This window comes from Theobroma cacao, chromosome 3 (genome assembly GCF_000208745.1).
Source record: "Theobroma cacao cultivar B97-61/B2 chromosome 3, Criollo_cocoa_genome_V2, whole genome shotgun sequence".
Classification (NCBI taxonomy): Eukaryota; Viridiplantae; Streptophyta; class Magnoliopsida; order Malvales; family Malvaceae; genus Theobroma; species Theobroma cacao.
This window is the reverse complement of record NC_030852.1, coordinates 33133599-33159039: the sequence shown is the minus strand read 5'-3', so window position 1 is coordinate 33159039 and position 25441 is coordinate 33133599. Positions and strand designations below refer to the sequence as shown.

The following is a 25441-nucleotide window of genomic DNA, read 5'->3' as shown; positions in this document are numbered from 1 at the left end:
ATATGGTCACCCTCTTGATGGGCATGGTACATTGTAGAGCCGAAATTGAAAATTTTATAAATGTTCTGTATTCAAGCCTACCCTGGTGTCTTCTCTTTTGGATGCAAACAAGAAGCAATAAGAAAGAGACTAAGATCATTTTTTTTTTTTATAAGCCATAAAGATTTCATTAAAAATTGGTTGGGTTACCTCAATCCATAACTCTCCGAAAGAACAAAAGAGAGTAAGATCTTCTATAACAAATTAGAACTGTTCACCACCTAAAATCAACACTACTTCATATTGAGAAGCATATGAAAGTCCAGCTTCTTTGCTCCATTTGAAACCAAAACACTAGCAGCTGCGACAAATCCAAATTGCAAGCCCCCCACGGATCACCTGGTTTTCTATGGTTATGCCATATTAGAGTAGTACCCACCCCGAGTCCCAGACTACAGCTCTACTGCCAAGGGTTGTTTGAGGCCTTTGGTCCTGGTTCGTTAGCCACTGCGCCTACAGCGAAATCCCAGCCGTCTTGACTCAATGACGTATATCAATATATTTTTTTACTTAATTGCTTTAATTGTTTATTTCACAAATTTTATTTGATACTAAGAAAATATTACATGCATTCATGTCTGAATCTTTCTATTATTCTATAGACAACAGAAATTTGCTAAAAAGCAATCTAAGTAATACAAAGGAGATAGAATAATAGTTTAGTACGACTACATTATAGCAGTTACTTTATGTATGGTTCAAGATTAGGTAAGCTTGGTGTAGGAATAAGAAGTAAAGGATTCTTTTTCTTCATAACAATTCCAAATTTGCTGGACAGGTCATGCTCTGTGCCCTTGGGCAATTTCCACTCAAAAGAATGCAGCAATGAGGCCAGCATGAGATATAGCATCTTCTCCCCGAGAGGAAGGCCTGGACACCTTCTCCTTCCAGAGCCAAATGGCATGTACCGAAAATCATTCCCGTAGTAATCAAACTTGTCAGGATTATTCAAGAATCTCTCAGGTTGAAATTCTGAAGGATTGACCCAAATATGGGGGTCCCTGTGAATGGACCAAATATTCAAGAAGACCGTGCTACCTTTTGGTATGGTATAGCCGCCAACATTGCTTGATACACTCGGACAACGGGCCACAAGGAGGGGCAGGGGCGGATGCAATCGGAAGGTCTCCTTTATCACCGCATGTAGGTATCCTAAATTAGGCAAGTGATCCTCTTCAACAGTGCTGTTTAGCCCAACAGCATCAGCTAATTCTTTCTTCACTTTTGCCATTATTTCTGGATGTTGTATTAGCTCTGTCATTGTCCACTCCGTCATAGTTGATGTAGTATCCGTTCCACCCACCACAATGTCCTAGTTAAAAATTATTAGCATTCATTACCCAAACCAGAAAGCAGGAATAAAAGGTGTATATTGTACCCTAAAAGAAAAAACGAAAAATTGGTGTACGATAACAAATCTTACCATCAGCATGCCTTTGAGCTGATTCATTGTAATAGATGATGCCCTATCTTCATTGTCCTTGAGTTCCAATAGAAACTGCAAGAAGTCTTTCGGTTCACTCTTTGCATCATCTTTTTCCTTCTCGGTGGCCATGTAATTCATTCTTAGTTCAATTACAGACTCCAAAACTTGATCAAACAAATGAGAGATTTTCTTCATTCCCCGCTCTATACCTTGTATGTCAAACCGTGCAAGCACGGGGAGAAAATCAGAAAGGTTTGGTTTTCCCAATAGCACCATTAATTCTGTAGAAATCTCTTTGAACCGACCCTCAATGGTAGCCGTTTTCTCTCCTCGGAGTTTGCCTCCCCACAACATGCCCATGATCGCATTGATTGCAGTTAAAAATGACAATTCGCCAATATCAATGGGCTTGCCAACATTTTTATACACATCCCCGATAGTTTTCATCACTTGTTCTCTTCGTAGACCATAGCAAGCCTTAATGCTAGCATTGGTAAGCATCTCACTGGCAAGAACTGTGCGCTTCCTTTTCCAGCTGGGACTGCTGTAGGAGTCAAATACGATATCATTGCAGCCATAGGTAATAACCTGCGCAGCGATGGGAGGATCCCGCTCAGAAAATGTTTTATCCTGGACGCGAACCACTTCTTTGGCTAGCAATGGTGAGCTAATTACCACGCATAATTTGTTTCCAAGCCAAAGTTTAAAGATGGGACCGTATATTCCCGCCAATTCTGTAAAGACAATGTGTAAATCAGTTCCAAGAAACGGAAGATATCCCACTAATGGCAAGCCACGGGGGCCAGGCGGCAACGGAGCGAGTGGCTTCCTTGACTTCCTAACAGTCCAGAGTTGCCAGAGTGAAATTACCAACGTGGCAATCAGAAATGAGAAAACTGCTCCAAGCTGTCGATCTTTCTGGTTGCTTCCATCCCACAACCATGAATACAAGGTGTAAGTTGTGTGCGACATCCTACGAGGGAAAAATGGAAATGGAATTGTCAGCTAAAGGCCAAAAGCAACGAGGAAGTGTATAGAGTTTGATGTTGCACCGAGCTAGGAATTGAGAATGATTTATAGCCACCTTAAGGAAACGACACACTTGGTTTGTAAAGTATATCTAAAATGAAAAGTCAAATCAACGGGCAAAGCGAAGCACCGTAGTTTCCTATGCGGATTTAAACTGTTAATGATAGGCACAATAACAAATTTTCAATGGTGAAAGTCAAATTTTACGCGTCCTAATTCTTTACCTTCTAATTTAATAAAATTTCTTTGACTTTTTCCATTTTGACGTGGCCATTTTCCCTGTGTTAAATACTCATAGAGACGTTTGTCTAGATACATAATGATCCAAAATTATCTATCTATCAAAATTTAGGGAAACAATCCCTTATTTGTAGTATATTTCATTCCATTTTCTTTAATTTATATGTCATTCATAATAATAATAAAATTCAACCACGAATAGGATTTTAGCAAAAAAAAAAAGAACAAGTTAAGTGTGATGGACTAATAAAAAATAAATTATTGTTTTATACGCAGCATAATGAAACTTTTAAATTTTATAAATGAGTTAAAACATTAGCTTATATCTATTATTATTATATATATATATATATATATATATTAATTTCAATTTTTAAATATAATTTAATGGACATGTAACAATTCTTTAATCTTATTTATAAAGTTTAAAAACTTTTAACAACAATGTATAAGATAATAACCCATAAAAAAAAGAATAATATAATAAAAAAGAAATAAATAAAAATGAATAATATAACCAGTATGGTGCAAACATTGATTCAGGTGTGTAAAGCTGGGGTGATTATGATTCCAGGAATCGAAATTGACAGACAGAAATGACTGTGTACTTGAGAAGATTTGGGTGCCCGATGGGATTGAGGGGGTGGCTACTAGGGGTGTATTAAGACTTTTCTTGGCTCGATTTGGTGTGGATAGCGGGAAATATTTTACACAAGGTGGTGATTGCTCTGGCGCCTTCGAGCATGGCGCTGCCACGGTGTTCTGCGTTTGGCACTAATGTAGCCCCTTTCATTTCTGTCACAAGCTCTAAGGCCAGATTATATGTTGTGGACTAATGGTTCTCCATCTGCAGGTGTTGAGTTATTCTGGCTGACACGTTTTCTATGTGAGTTTCTTGTGTTGCATGCTGTGTAACGTGACTTTGGTATCATTGATGGAGTGTTTTAACAGGGGTTGATCTGTTTTCTTTGTGGACGTCGGATCCTTATGTGTGCCTCCGGGTGTTGTCTTTCCTAGCTCTAGCTGTCTTAAGTGAACCGTTTCCAGCTATGGAACCTGTTTCGTCATTCTGGACCTTCGTTTCAGTTGGTTTCTGGTGTGTTGTAGAAAGGTAGACTCATGTGCTGGGTTCCCATCTTCTATGTTACTTGGCTTTTTCAAGAGTTGTGTCAGATTATTGATACTTAATAAAAACTAATCACTTGATGGAGTAAAAGAAAAATACTGGATAACCATTCCATTATTTGGATAAATTAATTTTTTTTTGTAACTTATAAACTAAGAATAGGATATTTAGTTTTTAGGTTATTTACAATTTTTTCCTTTAATTGTTTTTTTTATATTTCTCATTGACAAATATACATAAAAACTTCTTTTCTTTCTATTTTTCTCTTGTCATCCCAAAGTATTATTATACTATATATAGAGAGTTACATATTCCTTTTATCTTTAAAATTATATTGTTTTTCTTAAAAGTTTTTCATAACCTAATTAACAGAGCCTTAACTATATAACTAACTTTAACTAATCCAAAATTGAGTATAAAGAAATGGTTGAAGATAAATATACCGAGTTTATTGAAATGACAATTTTATTAATAGAGATTGGAGAGTTTGGCATACCTCTTTTTTATTAGCTCTTTGGTTTGGTTAAAACGATCCAATTTAATTCCTTTGTTCATTCCCATGAACTTTTCGACTTCAGGATGAATCCCACGAAATTATTACTTACAACAAGCAAATGGATATGTTTTATATTTAAGAAAATTTTAATGATATTTTTTTGACATAATATTCGAAATAATTTTTAAACTATTTAAAAAAATGTAAATAAAATTTAATTCTTTTATTATGTTCAATATATTTTTATTTTAAGTCTAATAAACTCTTATAATTAATAATTAATTAATTATTAATTAATAAAAATATCACTTATCATTTTATATATACTCACGTGATATTAATGTAAAAAGTAAAAAATAACACATAATTATATTATTATTTTATATTGATATACTAAATTATTATTTATTATAACATGTTAATATGTCATATCAATATTACGTAACATAGAATATCGTGTGACACTTTAACTAAATCAATAATTAGTTATAACGATATATTTAATTTAAAATAAAAATAAAAATACTTAATTTAATGTAATAAAAAATAAAAATTTATTTGAAAATTTTAAATGTCATATATTTTTGACGAAACTGTAAAGATGCTTTGGAAACAGGTGTGACATATATATGTACAAAAGGCCACGTGAATATAAGATTATGAAAAGGTTGTAGTTATCTATAAATTAGGCACCGGTCTGATCACTGATGCGTGTGCTAGGCCCTTTAGGTTCATTTTTGAGAAACAGATCGGAAGGCCCTTTTCCACATATATTTTCGAAAAATAGCAGCTTTCCTAATTTTGGATAGTAGTCGTTGGGTCAGTTGGGGCCCCGATGTATTGCCCCTTTATATAACAAATCATTATCAATACCTACGTTAATGAAATATGTTACGGCATTTTTATATAGTTTATATAGGAGTCATCATGAAAAATCTATCTACGTAAAAAAAATATGAATATTGTCTACAAGATACCTTCATCTACTGGACTCACCAACCCAATTATATCAAATCTTCTTCCTTACCTGATTCTTTGAAAATCTTTCCCAATACGAGAAATAAATTGTTTTATAAATCAGCCGCCCCGACTATGCATGTTAAAAAATTAACAACAGATAAGCCAACTCTTGTTTTTTTATATATATATATATATGCATGTTTTCGGGAACATGTGACAACCGTGCAATCAATACCTCAATTATAATGTTTTAAAAAAAATTAAAGTCTGGAATCCCTAACACAAAAGTTATAAGTTCATAAAATGATTCTATCTTTTTTTTTTATTTTAAAATAAGGAAAGTAAAGTCTCGTTAGGCTGTTTCGGTCTTATATTTATAGACCTTTAGGGAACCCAACGGGCTTCTAGAAAGGGTTACTAGTTTTCATTAAAAAAAAAAGGAATCAATTAATCAATAGCTTGTTTTATTTTCTTTGACTTTTAGTATATCCTACTGAGTAATGAGTAGACTACTACTGAAAATTTTAAATCCAGGATGTGAAGACAAATGTTCCGACATCGCAAATCAGCCCTGCCCCCCCAAAAAACCTTGAATTACGTTACATTATTAAAATCGAAAAAAAATCGGAGGGAAGATTAGTCGTAACTTAGAGTTGGAAACGTAATCTCAGGGCTGTGTCAGGAAAAAAAAAAAAAATCTCGCTGGATTAGTCAATGTTTAGCTAAATGACACGGAGTCTTTGTTTGCGTATCTATCTTTATAAAAAAAAAATTAAGATTAATCAGAGTAGTTCGAAATTTTGTCAAAATGAAACTCCCGAATTTGACTTTTTATACTTTCTTTTTTTTTTACAAAGTTCACAATATATTAAAAAATGAAATTATGTCAATATTGTAATGAAGATAATTATTTCGAACATTTTTTAAAGGAAGATGATGACAATGGCATACTTACACTCATCAAAAAACTTTTCAAATTTCGACAGAACAGCATGTTACATAAATGGAGTCTTACCAGTCATGCCCTCACGGTCCCGAAACTTGCTCTAATCTGTCTCGGCATTAAAAAAAAAATTTAAGTGTTGGTTTGTTAAGGGATGTAAATCAAGGAAAATGAAGTGAACTGTTAGAATTGCTGGCATTGATGGACGTTTGGATTGAGATGGATTTTCGTTTACTTGATTTGTATAGGATGGAGATGGGTTTTGTTTACTAAAATTGTATACTGTGTTGATTTTTAACTCATGAAAAGTAATTGTATTGATTCTTTGATAAAATGCTATTTTGAGTAACGATGCTTGTTATCAGCGGAGAGAAAAATTACACCATCCGTGGTGTAGGATTTCTCTCCCTTTGATTAATGAATTGTTGGTTTTGCTTCTTATAAGAAAAAAAAAAAAAAGAATTGCTGGCTTAAGGGATCACGACTTCTATAATTTGGGCATTAGCTGTAAGGAAACGGAATAAAACTACTACTATTAGACAACCAGTGGCGGAGAAATGTGAAACCCGGAGTTAAGGAAACACAGACACAGGAAAAAGCCAAATAAACAAGTCAGGGGCTTTAGCCCTTAGCTAGAGGGCTTTGTTTGGAGTTACTAGAGGGGTGAGTCAGCAGATAAAGGAGACAGTATGTGGAAAGATGCGTGGAAAGAGACTACACCATTTACAGGATGGATACTGAGTGTGGGATCTATTGTGGCGGAATGGAAGGATTTTGAAAGTATTGAATTTTGTTGGTTAGCATCCATATATGGCTGGACCTCGCTATCATTTTACCCTCATGGATTGGACCCGCCCATTTGCTAGGGTTTAAAACGAGAGTAAGATCTTCTATTACAAATTATTAGAACTGTTGACCACCCAAAATCGACAATACTTGAAATTATGAAACATATGACATCCCAACTTCTTTGTTCCATTTGAAACCACCAGCAGCGGTGTGACAAATCTAAATCGCAAGCCTACCACCATGGACCACCTGGTTTTATATGCTTATGCTATACAGTATAGCGGTAACTACAGTCCCAGACTACAAAATCCTGCGGCTGAGGGTTCGTTGAGGCCCTTGGTCCTGGTCTGATAGCCACTGCGCCTACGGCAACATCCCAATCATCTGACTCAATGAGGTATATATATCAGTATATAATTTTATTTAATTACTTTAATGGGTTATTTCACAAAATTTACTTGATATTTATGAGAAAATATTACGTGGCACTGTTGTCTAATTCCTGCTATAGACGACAGATTTTTTTTTTTTTCAAAAGATAGACGATAGATATTTGCTAAAAAGTAATCTAATAGTATGAAAGAGATACAATAATAGCTTAGTACGACTACATTGTAGCAATTACTTTATGTATAGCTCAAGATTAGGTAAGCTTGGTGTTGGAATAAGAAATAAAGGCTTCTTTTTCTTCATAACAATTCCAAATATGCTGGACAGGTCATGCTCTGTGCCCTGGGGCAATTTCCACTCAAAAGAATGCAGCAATGAGGCCAGCATGAAATATAGCATCTTCTCCCCAAGAGGAAGTCCTGGACACCTTCTCCTTCCAGAGCCAAATGGCATGTACCGGAAATCATTCCCATTGTAGTCAAACTTGTTAGGATCATTCAAGAACCTTTCAGGTTGAAATTCTGAAGGATTATCCCATATATTGGGGTCCCTATGAATGGACCAGATATTTAAAAAGACCCTGCTACCCTTTGGTATGGAATAGCCACCAACAGTGCTTGATACGCCAGGACAACGGGGCACAAGGAGCGGCAGAGGGGGGTGCAATCGGAAGGTCTCCTTTATCACCGCATGTAGGTACAGTAAATTAGGCAAGTGATCCTCTTCAACGGTGCTACTTAGCCCAACAACATCAGCTAATTCTTTCTTCACTTTTGCCATTACTTCTGGATGTTGTATTAGCTGTGCCATTGTCCACTCCATCATAGTTGATGTAGTATCCGTTCCACCCCCCAAAATGTTCTAGTTAAAAATTATTAGCACCCATTACCCAAACCAGCAAGTAAAGATGAAGGCTGTATGTTGTACCCAAAAAAAAGAAAAAAAAAGGAAAATAGGTGTATGATAACAAATCTTACCAACAGCATGCCCTTGAGTTGATTCATTGTAATAGATGATGCGCTATCTTCATTCTCCTTGAGTTCCAAAAGAAACTGCAAGAAGTCTTTTTGTTCACTATTTCCATCATTTTTGTCCTTCTTGGTGGCCATGTTCATTCTTAGTTCAATTACAGATTCCAAAACTTGATCCAACAAATGAGAGATTTTCTTCATTCTCCTTTCTATACCTTGTATGTCAAATCGTGCAAGCACAGGAAAAAAATCAGAAAGGTTTGGTTTTCCCATTAGCACCATTAATTCTGTAGAAATCCCTTTGAACCGACCCTCAATGATAGCCCTTTTCTCTCCTCGGAGTTTGCCTCCCCACAACATGCCCATGACCGCATTGTTTGCAGTTAAAAATGACAATTCACCAATATCAATTGGCTTGCCAACGTTTTTATACACATCCCCAATGGTATTCATCACTTGTTCTCTTCGTAGATCGTAGCATGCATTAAGGCTAGCATTGCTAAGCATCTCGCTTGCAAGAACTCTGCGCTTCATTTTCCAGCTGGGACTGCTGTAAGAGTCAAATGCAATATCATTGCAGCCATACGTAATAACCTGCGCAGCGATGGGAGGATCCCGCTCAGAAAATGTTTTATCCTGGACGCGAACCACTTCTTTTGCTAGCAATGGTGAGCTAATTACCACGAATAATTTGTTTCCAAGCCAAAGTTTGAAGATGGGGCCGTATATTCCCGCCAATTCTGTAAAGACCATGTGTAAATCGGTTCCAAGAAACGGAAGATATCCCACTAATGGCAAGCCACGGGGGCCAGGCGGCAACGGAGCGATTGGCTTCCTTGACTTCCTAAGAGTCCAGAGTTGCCAGAGTGAAATTACCAACGTGGCAATCAGAAATGGGAAAACTGCTCCAAGCAGTCCAACCTTCTGGTTGTTACCATCCCACAGCCATGAATACAAGGTGTAAGTTGCGTGCGACATTCTAGGAGGAAAAAAAACAAGGAAGTCGTAAGCTAAAAGGCAGAAGCAACAAGGACGTGCAAGAGTTTGACTTTGCAGCGAGGAAGTATATCTAAAATGCAAGTTCACCCACTTGTTTTTTTTTTTAATTGATTTTTTTTGTCACCTAAATTAGTGCTCCAAGTAGAAATGTTGACATACACCAATACAATACCCTTTAATAAATTAGTCATCCACACTACTAGTTAAACCATGAATTATCATAATTATTATTTATTTCTCCCTCCAACAATCTCAACCCATCAAAACATCCCCTAATCCTCGTTCCAAGCATCAATATACTTTTAAATTAACAAAGCTAACATTCTAGTCATTAGCTAGTCATTTATTTTCACTATTTTAGTCGCACTAATAATAAATACTCATCTTTTTACCAAAATATAATCCATCAACAATAAAACAATCCACAAATCTAATTATTAACTATTATTAACAAACTTAAAAATCAACCATAATCCATTACTCACCTTTGGTGGACTCGTAGTTAATTTTCTTCAGTGAGAATAGCTTTTGAAGGTGTTGTGAGGACTAAAATGGAGAAAAAGTCTTTCAAAAGTTTTCAAGCTAGTTTAAAAAGTTTCTCTCTCTAAAATGTTCAGGTAGTAAGAGAAAGTGTAGACGGAAGACTTTTGGAGGGTTTTGAGCTGAAAGAAGCGAAAGAGCACGAAAAATCTTATGAAAAAATGTACAAAAACATGAAATTAGGAGTTAATATGAGAAAGTTATGAAAGCTTCAAGAATGGCTTCCATGGAAGACGAAGTATTAGGAACGGAGAGAAGAAATGAGAGGAAGAAGAAAATGCTGGAAAGTTATGGTCTTTATACCTAAGGTTGACAAAGGTTTCAAATATTTACGAAAATGCCATTAATAAGTTAACTTTATCATTTTTTTCTTTTTTTTAACTCTTTTAACATTGAAAAAAGATCCACAATAGATTAGAGATATTTGAATTCATGAAAACTTAAAAATTTAGATTCGAGATCTAAAATTACTATTTTACTCCTAAAGTAAAAATCATTTATTTTTTATATTATTTTTTATAAGAATAATTTATGGAATCTTGGATATAAAATATTTGTTAAGACTCACCAAGAAGAAGATGAAATTACTCTTAATCCATGTCACCACTATTACACTACTTTACGAATATATTAAAATTTGGAGTATCACATATATATATAATTTAAGGCCGAAATACATCGCTCTCACTACAATATTATGAACCCTCCATAAAATACAATTGGCCCAAATGAATTAAGGGCCAGTTTAATGTATAATTATTACTTCATGTCAAACATCTGCCTGGTGCCAAACTTGGTTTGCACGAGATCTATTGTTCAATCAAAATTGCTGCCCTTCACATTTATTATTTTTTTTTTTGAAATTTCATTGTATATAACTAACAAGGGAGGCAAGAACACTCCCCTGAGGAAAAACAAAAGCAAGTTGATCCTAGTTTGTTATGCTCTAAAGTGAAGAAAACATCATAGGATCATCTCGACAGTAATTGTACATCTGACAGAAGATTCTACCTTTCTTAATAAAGCCTAGAGTTCTTAGCATCCTCTCATGACAATTTTACCCTTTTTACACAAGGTCAAAGTGTCCCTGCCAAGCATATGAACATAAAAACTTCCCATGTCCCTCAACATAATTTTTTGAAGGACTTGTACATTTTACACACAAGTATCAGAAACCAAAGAAACCACATCCATGAGCCTGAAATTAGTGTCACCATAACACCTAGCATATCATCAACACCCCTAAAACACCTTCCCAGAAGTAAACAAAATCATGATAGATGTGGAAATAGTTCTCATTCATTCATAAAACACCAAACATCACAGCAGCTCCCACAATCAGCATGCCTTCACAGCAGCACACAATTCTCAAAAACGTCTTGGCCCCGAAAATAAAATGTACTTATCCACGTTACGTGGATTCCTTACCTCACTTTAACAGTGACACCAAAGGTTGAGGGCTGTTCCAACACAGTCATCAGGTCCTTTGTGGGTTGAACCTCAGCTTTCACATTTATGTTTTGACCGTAAATTGCTTTGACTTTTTCCATTTTGACATTGGCATTTTCTCTATTTTAAATACTCACATGGAGACTTTTGTGTAGATGCATAATGATCCGAATTCAATCTTTATATCTCAAAATTTAGGGAAAAATCCTTATTTGAAATATATTTCTTTCCATTCTCTTTAATGTATATGTCATTTTGGGTAATAAAAGTTAATAAAGATTGAATTCGGATTTTAGCCAAAAAAAAATCATGACATATCATTGACTAAGGAAAAACATATTATTGTTTTATAAAAAGGGTCAGTAAAATTTTTAGATTTTACAAACGAGTTAAAATATTATCTTGCATCTATTTAGTTACTATATTAACTTTTAATTTTTTAAATATAACTTAATGGAATGACAATCCTTTAATCTCGTTTATAAAATTTAAAAACTCTATGATAATGTATAGTATAAAAATCCATAAAAAAACAAAAACAAAAAAAAATTGAAGAAATAAATAAAAATGAAGAATATAAGAATAAGAAAAACATTGTTATGTGCGATGGTGATGGACTTTCAAGTGTCATTTCCAACCTCTATGGTGTTTCCTACCAGCTGGTTGGTCGGTGCTGATTACTCCTCTAATGCCGTCGATTAGGTTGACTTTTTGACAATCCCAACCGAAACCAATTGAAACTCAGTCCTAACCATATGAGTTCTGATGATTAATGTTTGAACCTAATTAACAATAAGTTTCGGTGGAGAGAGAATAGAAGTTAATTGAGTCATTATTACTTCTTTGTCCATTATTTTTCTAAGAATAAAAATTGAAATTTAATTTTTTAAATAGAAAGATTGTTGCACTTATCATTGACTAAAATATTAATTTTTTTTCATTATTATTCAGTGCATGTTTTAGCACTAGTCAGGTACATATATATATGAGATTCACAAGCAATAATTGAATCCTACACATATAATATATGATAATAACAAGTGTATTGAAAAAAAATAAATAAAAGAATTATAGAAAGAATCTCAAACTTCATGTGAATTTTTTTGGCACAAGCCTCTAAGAAGCAAAAGCGAGTTCATTTTCCTCTACCTTGTTTGATGTTTTTCTTTTTCCTTTATTTTGCACTATAGGAAGCGTAACATAACTTTATGTGGTAGTCGGAAGGCCCTTTTCCACGTGTAGTTTCTAAAAATTGGCAGCTTTGCTGATTTGGGACGCAATTGGGTTGGTTCGGCCCTTTGCTGATTTGGGATGCAATTGGGTTCGGCCCCCCATGTATTGGGCCATTTTATAACAAGTCATTTTCAGTACCAACATCAATGAATTATGTTATGGCATTCTATGAAAAATCTATGTGAATATCTATCTAACTGTTAGGAGAAGAAAAATTTATGAATATCATCTATTGGACTCCCAAACCCAATTATAAGTAACTTTTTTTTTGCCAACATATCAGATTTCTGTACGTCATTCTTTGAAAAATGAATTGTTCTAAAAATCAGCCATCCCTACCATTCAAGTTAAAAATTAACAACAGATAAGCCAACATGCTCTTTCCATTTTCTTTTTACTGTTTCATTTTTTATATATACACTTGTTTTCTAGAGTATGTTACTACCATGAAATCAATATTTCAATCACAGGGTGAATCAGCTGAGTTTTGGGGCTACTGCCAAAGTTTACGTGAGCAGTTTGCTGTTTCTTGTATTTCTCTTTTGCCAGGCCAGGTTCGATGCCAACAGGAGTTTCCGGCGATTTTAGCTTGAGACTATTTTTGGCTAGCTGGTAAAATGGTCAATAAAATCCATCTTTTTTTATAAAAAAAAAATGCTTCAATCACAGTGTTAAAAAAAATTAGAGTTGTAAATCCCTAAAATATTTTTATCTTTATTTTATTTTTTAAAAAAGAAGAACACAATATGAAAGGTTATTAGGTCATTGAGTCTTAAAAAAACATAAATAATAATAATGATAGAGATTAGAGGGTAAAGAAAGTTAGTAATAATTAATAGTACAAAAATATTTATTTGAAGTTAATTTTGGTTCAATTAAACAGCAAACTCCTTTTCGTTTCATAAGGCCTAAAATAAGGATATTAAAGTTCTAGAAAGGGTTATTGGTTTTTACTAAAAAAAAAAAGAAATAATCAATCAATAGCCCATTTTATTTTCTTTGACTTTTAAAATATCTTATCGATCGGAAGCAGTATGTGGAGACGATGAGTGGAAACAGACCACACTGTTTACAGTATGGATTAGTGATGTGTGATAGATCATGGCGGCACAGAAGGAGTAGGACATAGTTTGAAAGTATTCCAGTTTGTTAGGTAGCATCTGCACATGGCTTGACCCCGCTACCACATGCACTACACACGCCCCGTTCGCTAAAGTTTAAATATATGGGCCAGCCTCTTGATGGCCATAAGTATTCTGTATTCGAGTCGGTCCTGCTTCCTCCTGTCTTCGATGCAAACAAGAAGCAATAATAACACAAGAGTGAAATCTTCAATCACAAATTTGGAACTGTTGACCAACTAAAAATCAAAAGTTACATCAGCGTAAAGACTTGTATAACATCAGCTTACAACCTTTTTCTGCTTACATTAAGCCCAAGATAAACGAAAACTTTCTGTTGCAGCAGCCATGGAGTGTCACAGTCTCAGACTACAGAATCCTGCCGTCGAGGGTTGTTTGAGGCCTTCCGCCCTTGGTCCCGGTCTGGTAGCCGACCTACTTATAGCAACATCCCAACCGTCTGACTCAATGGCGGGCGTGTGTCAATATATTTCCTTTTACTTGATAAGAAAGTATTACATGGCACTATTGTCTGAATATTGCTGGTGGCCAAGGAAATTTGCTAAAAAGCAATCTAATTGTATAAAGGAGATACAATAATAGTTTAGTACGACTACAGCATTGCAGTTATTTTTTGTAGAGCTCAAGATTAGGTAAGCTTGATGTTGGAATAAGAAGTAAAGGCTTCTTTTTCTTCATAACAATTCCAAATTTGCTGGACATGTCATGCTCTGTGCCCTGGGACAATTTCCACTCAAAAGAATGCAGTAATGAGGCCAGCATGAAATATAGCATCTTCTCTCCAAAAGGAAGTCCTAGACACCTTCTCCTTCCAGAGCCAAATGGCATGTACCGGATCTCATTGCCATTGTAGTCAAACTTGTTAGGATCATTCAAGAACCTTTCAGGTTGAAATTCTAAAGAATTATCCCATATATCGGGGTCTCTATGAAAGGACCAGATATTTAAAAAAACCCTGCTGCCCTTTGGAATGGTATAGCCACCAACAGTGCTTGATACGCTAGGACAACGAGGCACCAGGAGGGGCAGGGGCGGGTGCAATCGGAAGGTCTCCTTTATCACCGCATGTAGGTACAGTAAATTAGGCAAGTGACCCTCTTCAACGGTGCTATTTAGCCCAACAACATCAGCTAATTCTTTCTTCACTTTTTCCATTATTTCTGGATGTTGGATTAGCTCTGCCATTGTCCACTCCATTATAGTTGATGTAGTATCCGTTCCACCCACCAGAAGGTCCTAGTTAAAAATTATTAGCACGCATTACCCAAACCAGAAAGCAGAGTTAAAAGGATGTTGTACGAAAAGGAAAAAGAAAAAAAAAAGGAAAATTGGTGTATGGTAAGAAATCGTACCATCAGCATGCCCTTGAGTTGACTCATTGTAATAGGCGATGCGCTACCTTCATTGTCCTTGAGTTCCAATAGAAACTGCAAGAAGTCTTTTTGTTCACTCGTTGTATCATCTTTTTCCTTCGTGGTGGCCATATAATTCGTTTTTACTTCAATTACAGACTCAAAACTTGATCAAACGAATGAGAGATTTTCTTCATTCCCTTCTTTATACCTTGTATGTCCAATCGTGCAAGCAAGGGGAAGAAATCAAAAAGGTTTGGTTTTCCCAATAGCACCATTAATTCTGTAGAAATCTCTCTGAACCGACCCTCAATGGTGGCCCTTTTCTCTCCTCAGAGTTTGCCTCCCCACACCATGCCCATGACCGCATTGATTGCAGTTAAAAATGACAATTCACCGACATCTATTGGCTTACCAACGTTTTTATACACATCCCCAATAGTTTTCATCATTTGTTCTCTTCGTAGACCTTAGCATGCATTAAAGCTAGCATTGCTAAGCATCTCGCTAGCAAGAACTCTGCGCTTCATTTTCCAGCTAGGACCGCTGTAAGAGTCAAATGCAATATCATGCAGCCACAAGTAATAATCTGCGGAGAGATGGGAGGATCCCGCTCAGAAAATGTTTTATCCTGGACACGAACCACTTTTTTTGCTATCAATGGTGAGCTAATTACCACGAATAATTTGTTTCCAAGCCAAAGTTTGAAGATGGGGCAGTATATTCCCGCCAATTCTGAAAAGACCATGTGTAAATTGGTTCCAAGAAACAGAAGATATCCCACTAATGGCAAGCCACGGGGGCCAGGCGGCAACGGAGCGATTGGCTTCCTTGACTTCCTAAGAGTCCAGTGTTGCCATAGTGAAATTACCAACGTGGTAATAAAAAATGAGAAGACTGCTCCAAGCAGTCCAACCTTCTGGTTGCTACCATCCCACAGCCATGAATACAAGGTGTAAGCTGTGTGCGACATTCTAGGAGGGATTAAAAAAAGAAAAAGAAATTGTAAGCTATAAGGCAGAAGCAACGAGGAAGCGCATAGAGCTTAACGTTGCAACAAGGAAGTGAGCATGATTTATATTGATCGGGAAAAAACAGTTTTCACCTTTCTCTTCTATTTCACCAGTACCTCTTCCGGCAGATCCCAACTTTAATTGGTCTCCGGTGGTGCAATTCTTGCTAAAGGAGCAGCCTCCTCTACCCACTCCTTGCTTTGATCCTCACCTGTCATCTAATTATGCTAATCATCCGATCGAACAGCTACCAACCCATGGCCATGATACATTTGCTTTTCTTGCTAGAATAACAACAAGCATTGGAAGGAAAAAGATTAGCAACCATTTGATAATAGAGAAAGATGGGAAAAGATAGAGAAAGAGGAAAAAAATTAAAATCAAAATATAAGAGAGAAAGAAAAAATTATAACAAGATAAGTATTAATTAATAATTAAAAATAGACACATGGTACCTTGTGAAAGCTTGGACACAAAGTAGGGCAAGAATTGGAGGTAAAGGATTTGGATTCCAGATTTATAATCGTCATATGGAAAAGATAGACGTGGTTTGTAAAGTATATTTAAAAGGAAAACTCATATCAAAGGGCAGAGCGGAACATAGTAGTAATAGTAGTAGTAGATTTTTTTTTATGAATATCTTGCAAATATTTTGATTTACACAATATGGTGAATTAATTGCAGTTTCAACGAAGAAACAAAAAGTCCAATTTCCAAGAAAACTATATATTATTTTTTGGGGGTAAGATGAGGATAAATTAAATATTTAAATTCATTGATATCTGTTTGCAATTTCATTGGTTTGACAGGCATGGTTATCCTCCTAGCTAGTGATATTTTCATTTCATTTCTTTCAGGGTGTCCTACTCATATCATATATATTCGACGAGAGATGATACCAAAATGTATACTATATATATGGGAGCGAAACCGCTTAGCCTACCACTGCTCTAGGCCTAGTAACACCAACTAAATCATTTTGAAGCAAAAAGGAAGTTAGGTGGAGATTGTAGCTTAATAACTTCAAATTCCCCCAATTGAGCCTTCTTAACAAGAAAATTAGCATAGAAATTTGCTTCCCTATAAATAGGATGTACCAAGCATACCTAATCTTTCATCATTAATTGCTACATAAAATGAATATTAGGCGAAAAAAGGTCTTTATCTTAAATTGTTTGATAAATTTTTTAGACAGCAAGTTTGGAGTTCAATTTAACCACAATCTATTGGCATCCATGATCCCAAACAAGTGTAAGTCCCTTATAAACAACATGTAATTCAGCTTTCAGAATAGTACCCATACCAAGTCTGCCCATGAATCCAAAGATCCAATATCCACCATTATCTTGACATAAATCTCCCATGCTAAGCTCTCTTAGATTAGAAATAACAGCTGCATCGACATTCATCTCAACAAAGCTCTCTAGAGGTGGTTGCCAAGCAATAAAGCACAACTGTCGAGAAAGGGCAGAATAAAGGCCTACTTCAAACTTTATAAAACCCCTAATAATAGCAATGATGGTAAAATTAGCGCCGAAAGGCCACTGATATCCTTCCTCGAAGAGACATTTATTTTTAAGCTTCCAAACATGCCAACAAGTAAATCCAAAGAGAGTGATTCATGAAATGTTAGCTTCCACAAGGACATCTTTTCTATTAGAATTGTAAAGGAGCCATTCATGCAAAGAAAGACCATTGAAGTGATCAAGGTCAGCACCATGAGTCCAGTTTCTCCAAATGGCTTGAGAGACAAAACAATCCCTTAAAGCATGCAATATATTTTTCGTTTCAGCATCACATCTTGGACACCGAGAGGTATTTGAAAGCTTCCTTCAAAAGCAGGCCTCTCTTGTAAGAATATGGTTATGTCGAACCAACTAAAAAAAATGATGAATTCTAGGGGACCATCTAATGTTCCATATTCGAGACCAAGCAAAGGAAGTGGAGTATGGCTTTGTATCAATGAATAAGCAGAATTAACTGAGAAAATACCATTAGGGGAAGGGGACCATTTGTTGGAAAGCAGATGCACCAAAGACAATTGATCTCGCAAGCCTTGCGGAAGATCATTCAGTTTATCAGGTTTCCATCCCCCATTCTCATCAAGGAAATCACTTACAACATCATTTGTCAACAAGTTCATAGCTCGATCACATACCTCTACTAGTGATTTGTCACCTAACCACCGATCATACCAAAAATAAGTGTTTCTCCCATTGCCAACCAATTTGGAGCAACCTTGTTTAACCACCTCTCTAGTTGAGCAAATACTTATAGCATTTTGGTATCATTTTTACGATGTTGTAGTGATTTAATTGCCAAGGTTTGATTCTATCATCAGGATGATCTCATGTACCCTTAATGTTAACGATTGAATCATTGTGTTTTGTATGATTTATCTAAAATTAGAATACTTTGAAGTTGGCAGTGGGCACTCTATCACTGTATAACTCTTATATATTTCCAAATCAACCATTGCTATTTTCCTTTTTGTTTGCAAAAAAAAAAATTAATCCCAAAAAATTTGAATAAATGACATCTAATTTAATTGGTATTTAATTAATTTGGGAAAATAATAACTTTAGAATCCAAATCACAGTTTATAATTTGGAAAAAAAAAATCCAATTTTCCATTATCTTATTTTGATTCAAATTATATTTTAGTACGTTAGTTTTGGTTACAAATTTATGATTATAATAAAAATTGAGATAAGAATACTGGATATCCAACTACCCATTCCATTATTTGATTAAAGCAAAGTTGTATTGCTTATATTCTAACTTGTCAACTAAGAATAGGATGTCCATTTTTTTCCTTTAATTTTTCTTTCTATATTTAACATTGATAAATATACCAAAAAATTCATTTTCCTTCTATTTTTCTCAAGTCATTCCAAAGTGCTAAGTTATATAGAGTTAAATTTTCTTTTATCTTTAAAATTATATATTCTTTTCTTGAAACTTTCTCATGAACTAAATAACAGGGCCTTAACTATATAACTAACTTTTAACTAATTCAAAATTTAATAAAAGGAAATGGTTGAAGCTAAATATACTGATTTGTGTTTTATATTGAAGCTACGAATTTTTAGGCTGATGAATCCCACAAATTATGACTTACAACGAGCAAACGGTTGTGTTTTATATTTAAGCAACCTTTAATGATGTCTAGAAACAGGATCTTATGGCACGTTTGGTATAGGGAATAGCTTGGCTATTCCCCCTTATTCCTTTCTCATTTTTATTCTTTTGTTTGGTTGGTTTTGAGCTTTAACTATTTCCCCTTTCTCCGTGTTAATGGCTATTTCATGACTATGGAATAAAGTCAAAATTTTATTGAATAAAAATGACTCTATTTATTGAAAATAATTATAACATACAAATAAAAAATGAAAATAAAGAAAAAAATAAAAAAATTATATTAATAATTAAATAATAAATTATTAATGTTTAAGTTTTTAATAAAAATAGAAATTAAAATATTAAAATGAAAATACAAATAGAGAAAAAATAAAAAGAAATTGAAATAAAAAATTATATTAATAATTAAATAATAAATTATTAATGTTTAAGTTTTTAATAAAAATAGAAATTAAAATATTAAAATGAAAATACAAATAGAGAAAAAATAAAAAGAAATTGAAATAAAAAATTATATTAATAATTTAATAATAAAATATTAATATTTTAAAATTTTAATGAAAATAAATTTAAAAGATTAAAAAAATTATTAAATTATAATAATGAGTAATTGTCTAGGTTACTAAATTATAATAAAAGGTAATTTAATCATTTGATCATTTATTCTTTAACTATTCCAAAACTATTCTTACTAACCAAACACCATAATGAATCATAATAACAATTCTTATCATACTTCATTCTATGAATCAAATTATATAATAATTATTCTATTTTATTCTTTTTTTATTCTATTCTCATAAGATAACTATTCTGTTCTATTATATTTCATTCCGCGAACCAAACATATGGTTGGTTTCTTTAATCAATAATAAACAAAAACCAAAGTGCAACAGTGCTAGACAAACGCACACGATTTTGAAGCTGGGCCAATTGCTAACTCTGAAAAAAAAGTTCTATTTGGGACAAAATTACCTTCAATGGCACGTAACGTAATGTTGAAAAAAAAATTATTACACATCATATTAAAAAATTAAATTTTATTGTTACAAGTTGTGTTCAAAAAAATTTTACTACATGTAATTTTGAAAAAACCATGTTGTTACACATCATATTCAAAAAAATTTTGCTATATATCATATTAAAAAAAATTATTACACATCATATTTAAAAAAATTTATGCTACACGTTATTTTAAAAAAATATTATTATATCTTATGCTATGTTCAATAGATTTGTTACGTGCCAAGTGCATTAGAGTTGTTATATGTAGACATGGCGAGCAACAACTCTAAGCAATGTTTTAATTTACAAATTTCACTTTTAACTTTAATCTATTAATTTTGAGATTTTGTGAATGTAAACTAATAAATCTAAAAACATATATTGCACTTGAGTATTTGAATTCATTGATTGGTGCATGATTCCCTACATAAATAGTAGGGTTCGAATCTCCTCTTCTTTAATTATAAAAAAAAAACTTAAAAACATATATTGATATCATCTCTACTCTTTAGTTTGTAGATTGAAGACAATATGACGAGATAACGAGAGATAAATATAAAAATGATGATGGTGTTAAAATTAGAGAGATGGATGACAAAATAAAGCTTGATGGCAAAAGAGACAAACAACATTTAATTTGTTTGGATGATGAGAGTAAGAGAAATCAAGAACATTTAATTTATTTGAAACGATTTAAAGAGTATTTTTATCAAATTATGATAAAATTTGATAAAAATAGTTAATTTTATTGAATGCTATTGTTAAAATAATCTTATAAGATTAATTATTTTTCACAATTTTTTCTTTCTAGTCGAGCCTCAGCAATTGCAGTTACTTCAAACTCGCACCTCTCTCTCTCCACCAACATCGCCTTTTTTCTTTCTTTTCTCATTTTTTCTTTTTTTTTTTTTTTATGGTAGAGAGAGTTCGTGTTCTGACTATGAAACGATTATCATCATCTTCCAAAAGGGTGGTGAACAACATGGTGATAGGGAACACAGAGTGGGAGCTCAGCCTGGTGGCATGCTTGCTCAGAAAATAAAATAAAAAGCCACGTGAAGTTAAGATTATGAAAGGATTGTGGCTATCTATAAGCTACGCTGCAGAGTCCAGCCAGATTTATTTGGGCCATTTGGTTCATTTGCCGAAAGCATCGTGAGGCCCTTTCCACATATAGTTTCAAACAATAGCAGCTTTCCTAGTAGTCATTGGGTCGGTTAGGCCCCTCGATGTATTGGGCTCTTTTATAAAAACTCTTCATCAACACAAAATTTTCAAATTCATTCTTAAAAGAAAATTTATATTTTATGAAAAATTACTAGTTACAATAAAGAATTTATTTTGTCAATAGATTTAATGCAACAATTTCGATGCTGTTTGTTGATTAAAAAATAAACTTATGTGCAACAAAAAGACTTGACCCTACAAAAACATTCAATCTTCAATTTTGGAACAAATTAAACATATCATGTGTATGTTAAGTTGTGAACGAAAGATCGATAATCTCAAATTAATATGCAATTAAAGATATTGAATTTTTCATTTGTCAATGATAGGCAGATTTTTATAAATTACATGTGTATAATTTCACAATGATATCATATTAATTAAGTTACAATTCATATCATAATTATAACAATTAATCAACCTTAACTTAGCCAGTAATCAAGGACTCAAGGCTAATGATGAGAAGCTATAGATAGTATAATATATTATGTTGAACAGTACTTTATTTTATACATATTTAGCATTAACTTTACTTTCTTTTTTATTAGTACAAGAAGTGAAGGGTTCCAATCTAAAATTTTTATTCATAAAGAGCTGGATTCGATAACCTTGGCGTTGGAATTGCAACCAGTGGATTCTTCAACTTCAATACAATCCCAAACTTCTCTATAGTATCTAACTTCTTACCCTCTGGCACTTTCCAATCAAAAGAATGCAAGAGCGTGGCAATTGAATATAAAACCATCCTCTCAGCCATTGCTATTCCAGCACAGATTCTTCTGCCAGACCCGAATGGAAAATAATTGAAGTCACTCCCACTAAAATCCCATTTGCTGTTCAAAAACCTGTCAGGGTTGAACTCCAACGGATTTTCCCAGACAGAAGGGTCCCTGTGAATTGCCCAGGCGTTGACGAACACCCTACAACCCTTAGGGATAGCGTACCCGCCAACTGTGCAGTCTTCACTAGGGCTGTGAGGGACTAGGAGAGGGAGGACTGGGTGCAAACGCAATGATTCTTTCATAATTGCAAGTAGATATGGTAACTTGTGAACGTGGGTTTCTTCCACAATGTTCTCCTTGCCAACTACTTCATCCAATTCTTGCTGTGCTTTTCTCATGACTTCTGGCTTGTTCACGACTTCAGCTAGTGTAAACTCAATCGAGTTAGAGGATGTGTCTGATCCTCCCACCACCATATCCTGTCCAAACTCCAAAGTATTAAAAAGTCTATATATTGCTATGTCCCCCACCTTTCCAAGTTTACATTAATGGGCTTTGATATTTTCACAGCCATTACTCGATTCTAGCTCTCACTTTCATCATTACCCTTACATCTAGAAATGAGAGAATGAGACTGAATGTGACAGGGAAGTTAGTTCTTTTTTTTTAAAATTGATAATATGAACTAACAGTAGAAGTGGAGAATGAAAATTGACCAATAAACAATTCAAAAAGCTGGCTTTGTTTTTTTCATCCCTTCTTTGGTATATACAACATTAATATACGATATCATACTGAGGAAGTTGTACTATGATCACTGTGGTATTATTCTAGGAAAGTTGTATTATTGTATCTATTTTTTTGTTTTCACATGTAATTAAAAATCATGAATATTTTTTTAAAATATTATTGTACCAATGAAATAGAGAATTTTATCTATTTAGGTATATTTTAATTTTTATCTAATTAGTTTAAAAATAAATAAATAAATTAGAAAAAAAATTAAAAATAATATACGATTAAAAAATTTCGACAAATTTTGAATAAACTTTTCACTTACCATAATATTATAAATTTATAACACCTAGAATACCAAATTCATTTTTGAAAAAAATGTTTCAATTAAGAATAGTTTTTCATTGATAAACATTCGATGATTACTTAAAATTTTTCATTTTGGAGAGAAGGTATTATCAATTTAGATATTTACAAAAAAATTTCTATAAAATTTTTTGTGAAAATTCTGTTGGAAAAAGGCATTTCTTACGAAAAATTCCATTTAAAAAAAGTCACTTTAAAATGTGAATAATTCGATATATCAGATGGTGTACAGTCAACAACTAACAGTTCATGGTAAGAACTAGAAATGTCTAATACTCACCAAGAGCAATACTTTGATATGGTCCATGGTTATTGGTGTCTTGGAATCTTCCTCATCCTTCAATTGTAATAGAAACTGTAAAAAGTCCTTAAATTCCCCTGTTGTGCTCCCACTTTTTCTCTCAACCTTCAGCCGTTGATCAATTATTTTATCAACGATCCCATTCAACTTCTCCACTGACTTTCCCAAACGTTTGATTAGACGTTGCAAATCAAGCGGCGCCAGGACTGGGAAAAAGTCCGAAATATTGGGCAGACCCAATATCTCTGTCACTTCTGAGATGATGTGCCTGAACTCCGCACCGAGGCTCGCCCTGGCGTCACCCCCCACCGTCCCACCCCATAACATACTGGTGACCACATTCAATATAGTTAAAAACATTTGCTCACCCACGTTTACAGGCGATCCGGTCTTACTATGTATATAACCCACGGTTTCTCGTACTTCTCTACGTCGAAGCGAATACACTTTGTCCAACGTAGCATTGCTAAGCATCTTGAGTACACAAATCTTTCTTAACATCCTCCATTCAGGACCGTAGGGGTTCCACACTATATCACGCCCGCCCGTTACTAACAGGGCAGCCGCAGGCACATCACGGTTGGCAAACACGATGTCTTGGTCTCTAAGTACTTCCCGGGCGGTGGATGGGGAGGTCACCAGGATCCCAATCTTGCACCCAAGCTGGAGTTTCACGACAGGCCCATAGGTACGAGCTAGTTCGGCGAAGTAGAAGTGAAGGTCAGGTTGAAGGAAGGGAAGGTTTCCCACCAAGGGGAGGCCTCGAGGGCCTGGTGGGGATGGTGGCTTCCCCTTGTTCTTAGATTTGATGTACATCCATGTATACGAAAAAATGGCAAAAACACCAACAAGGGTGAAGAAGAGGCGTGAGAAATCATCAATTCCGTCGGTATTCTTGCTTAACCATGACCAAATTTTAGAGTAAGCGTAGTCAAAACGGAGAGAACTTGAGATGAGAGTCATCGTAAAGGGATAACAAGGTAGAGGCTGCAAAAATGTGGTAGGAAAATTGTGCAAAATTGGCCTTTATATTTGTTCTGTAGCAAAAAGTTAGAAAGGATCCTTACCTTTCGTGCTTAGTTGGAGTATGGCAAAGGGATTTAACGGAGTGGATAAGATCCACATCTATTTTAGGTGCATTTGTACACTCAACCCAAAAAAACATTTTCCTATTTTCTCTCCTTCGCTCCCACTATGTCGGAACGGACATAGTATGACTGAAACTAGTTCAATTAAGTCAAAATTAAAGGCTCAAACCACCTTCCTTCTTTTTTCTTGAAAGACAATGGTATTTTACTAAAAATTATCAAGTTCTTATACCATCTATAAGAAAACTCTCCCCTATGGGCTTCAATTAAGTACCGTCTGAATTTGTCAATTGCATAACACATGGCGTGTAATTGGAATGGCTCTATTTGTGAAATTCCATTCATGTGAGTTTTCATCTGCTCAATGTTGGCCTACTCGAGCAGTTGGCCTGCGCCATGTGCTGCTTTCAATTTCAATTTATTTTCATTCCATTCATGTAAGTTTTCATCAACTCAATATTGATCCACCCGAGCAATTAGCCCACGTCGGCTCAATAAAGCCCTTAGGGCAGAGTTTTATTATAGAGGCATAGATTTGTTGGCTTGTGGGGCTGCTGTACATGTTTGGCTCAATGTAGATGATTCTCAATTGCTCCACGCAACTTCTATGTCAGAGATTTTCTATAGTAGAGATTTTTCCATGATTTTGTTAGTGTTTTTTCCATTTTCAAGGACTCTATTGTCTTTTGATTGTAAATGTGCTTTTTACTTGGAGGCTG

General features: G+C 34.4%; 3 protein-coding genes and 1 pseudogene across 3 annotated transcripts; all 4 read right to left on the bottom strand.

The window, feature by feature from the left end:
* Positions 722–2437, bottom strand: LOC108661252 (7-ethoxycoumarin O-deethylase-like). The gene is made up of 2 exons (XM_018117266.1): positions 1463–2437; positions 722–1351 (listed from the first exon to the last, which is right to left on the bottom strand). The coding sequence occupies exons 1-2, from the start codon at positions 2435–2437 to the stop codon at positions 722–724; spliced, it is 1605 nt and encodes a 534-aa protein (XP_017972755.1).
* Positions 7607–9444, bottom strand: LOC18606346 (cytochrome P450 76C2). The gene is made up of 2 exons (XM_018116970.1): positions 8416–9444; positions 7607–8299 (listed from the first exon to the last, which is right to left on the bottom strand). Exons 1-2 carry the CDS (start codon positions 9385–9387, stop codon positions 7670–7672), a joined length of 1602 nt encoding a protein of 533 aa, XP_017972459.1. The 5' UTR covers positions 9388–9444; the 3' UTR covers positions 7607–7669.
* Positions 13998–16683, bottom strand: LOC18606345 (annotated as a pseudogene).
* Positions 21964–24648, bottom strand: LOC18606343 (geraniol 8-hydroxylase). The gene is made up of 2 exons (XM_007039901.2): positions 23614–24648; positions 21964–22711 (listed from the first exon to the last, which is right to left on the bottom strand). Exons 1-2 carry the CDS (start codon positions 24595–24597, stop codon positions 22091–22093), a joined length of 1605 nt encoding a protein of 534 aa, XP_007039963.2. The 5' UTR covers positions 24598–24648; the 3' UTR covers positions 21964–22090.

Bases quoted from the DNA above. Each gene is read 5' to 3' on its own strand.
- LOC108661252 (XM_018117266.1), bottom strand. From the start codon at position 2,437: ATGTCGCACACAACTTACACCTTGTATTCATGGTTGTGGGATGGAAGC. The intron at 1,352-1,462 runs GTAAGATTTGTT...ATTTTTAACTAG, and splicing joins AGCTCAAAGGCATGCTGATG to GACATTGTGGTGGGTGGAAC.
- LOC18606346 (XM_018116970.1), bottom strand. From the start codon at position 9,387: ATGTCGCACGCAACTTACACCTTGTATTCATGGCTGTGGGATGGTAAC. The intron at 8,300-8,415 runs GTAAGATTTGTT...ATTTTTAACTAG, and splicing joins AACTCAAGGGCATGCTGTTG to AACATTTTGGGGGGTGGAAC.
- LOC18606343 (XM_007039901.2), bottom strand. From the start codon at position 24,597: ATGACTCTCATCTCAAGTTCTCTCCGTTTTGACTACGCTTACTCTAAA. The intron at 22,712-23,613 runs GTGAGTATTAGA...GAGTTTGGACAG, and splicing joins ATATCAAAGTATTGCTCTTG to GATATGGTGGTGGGAGGATC.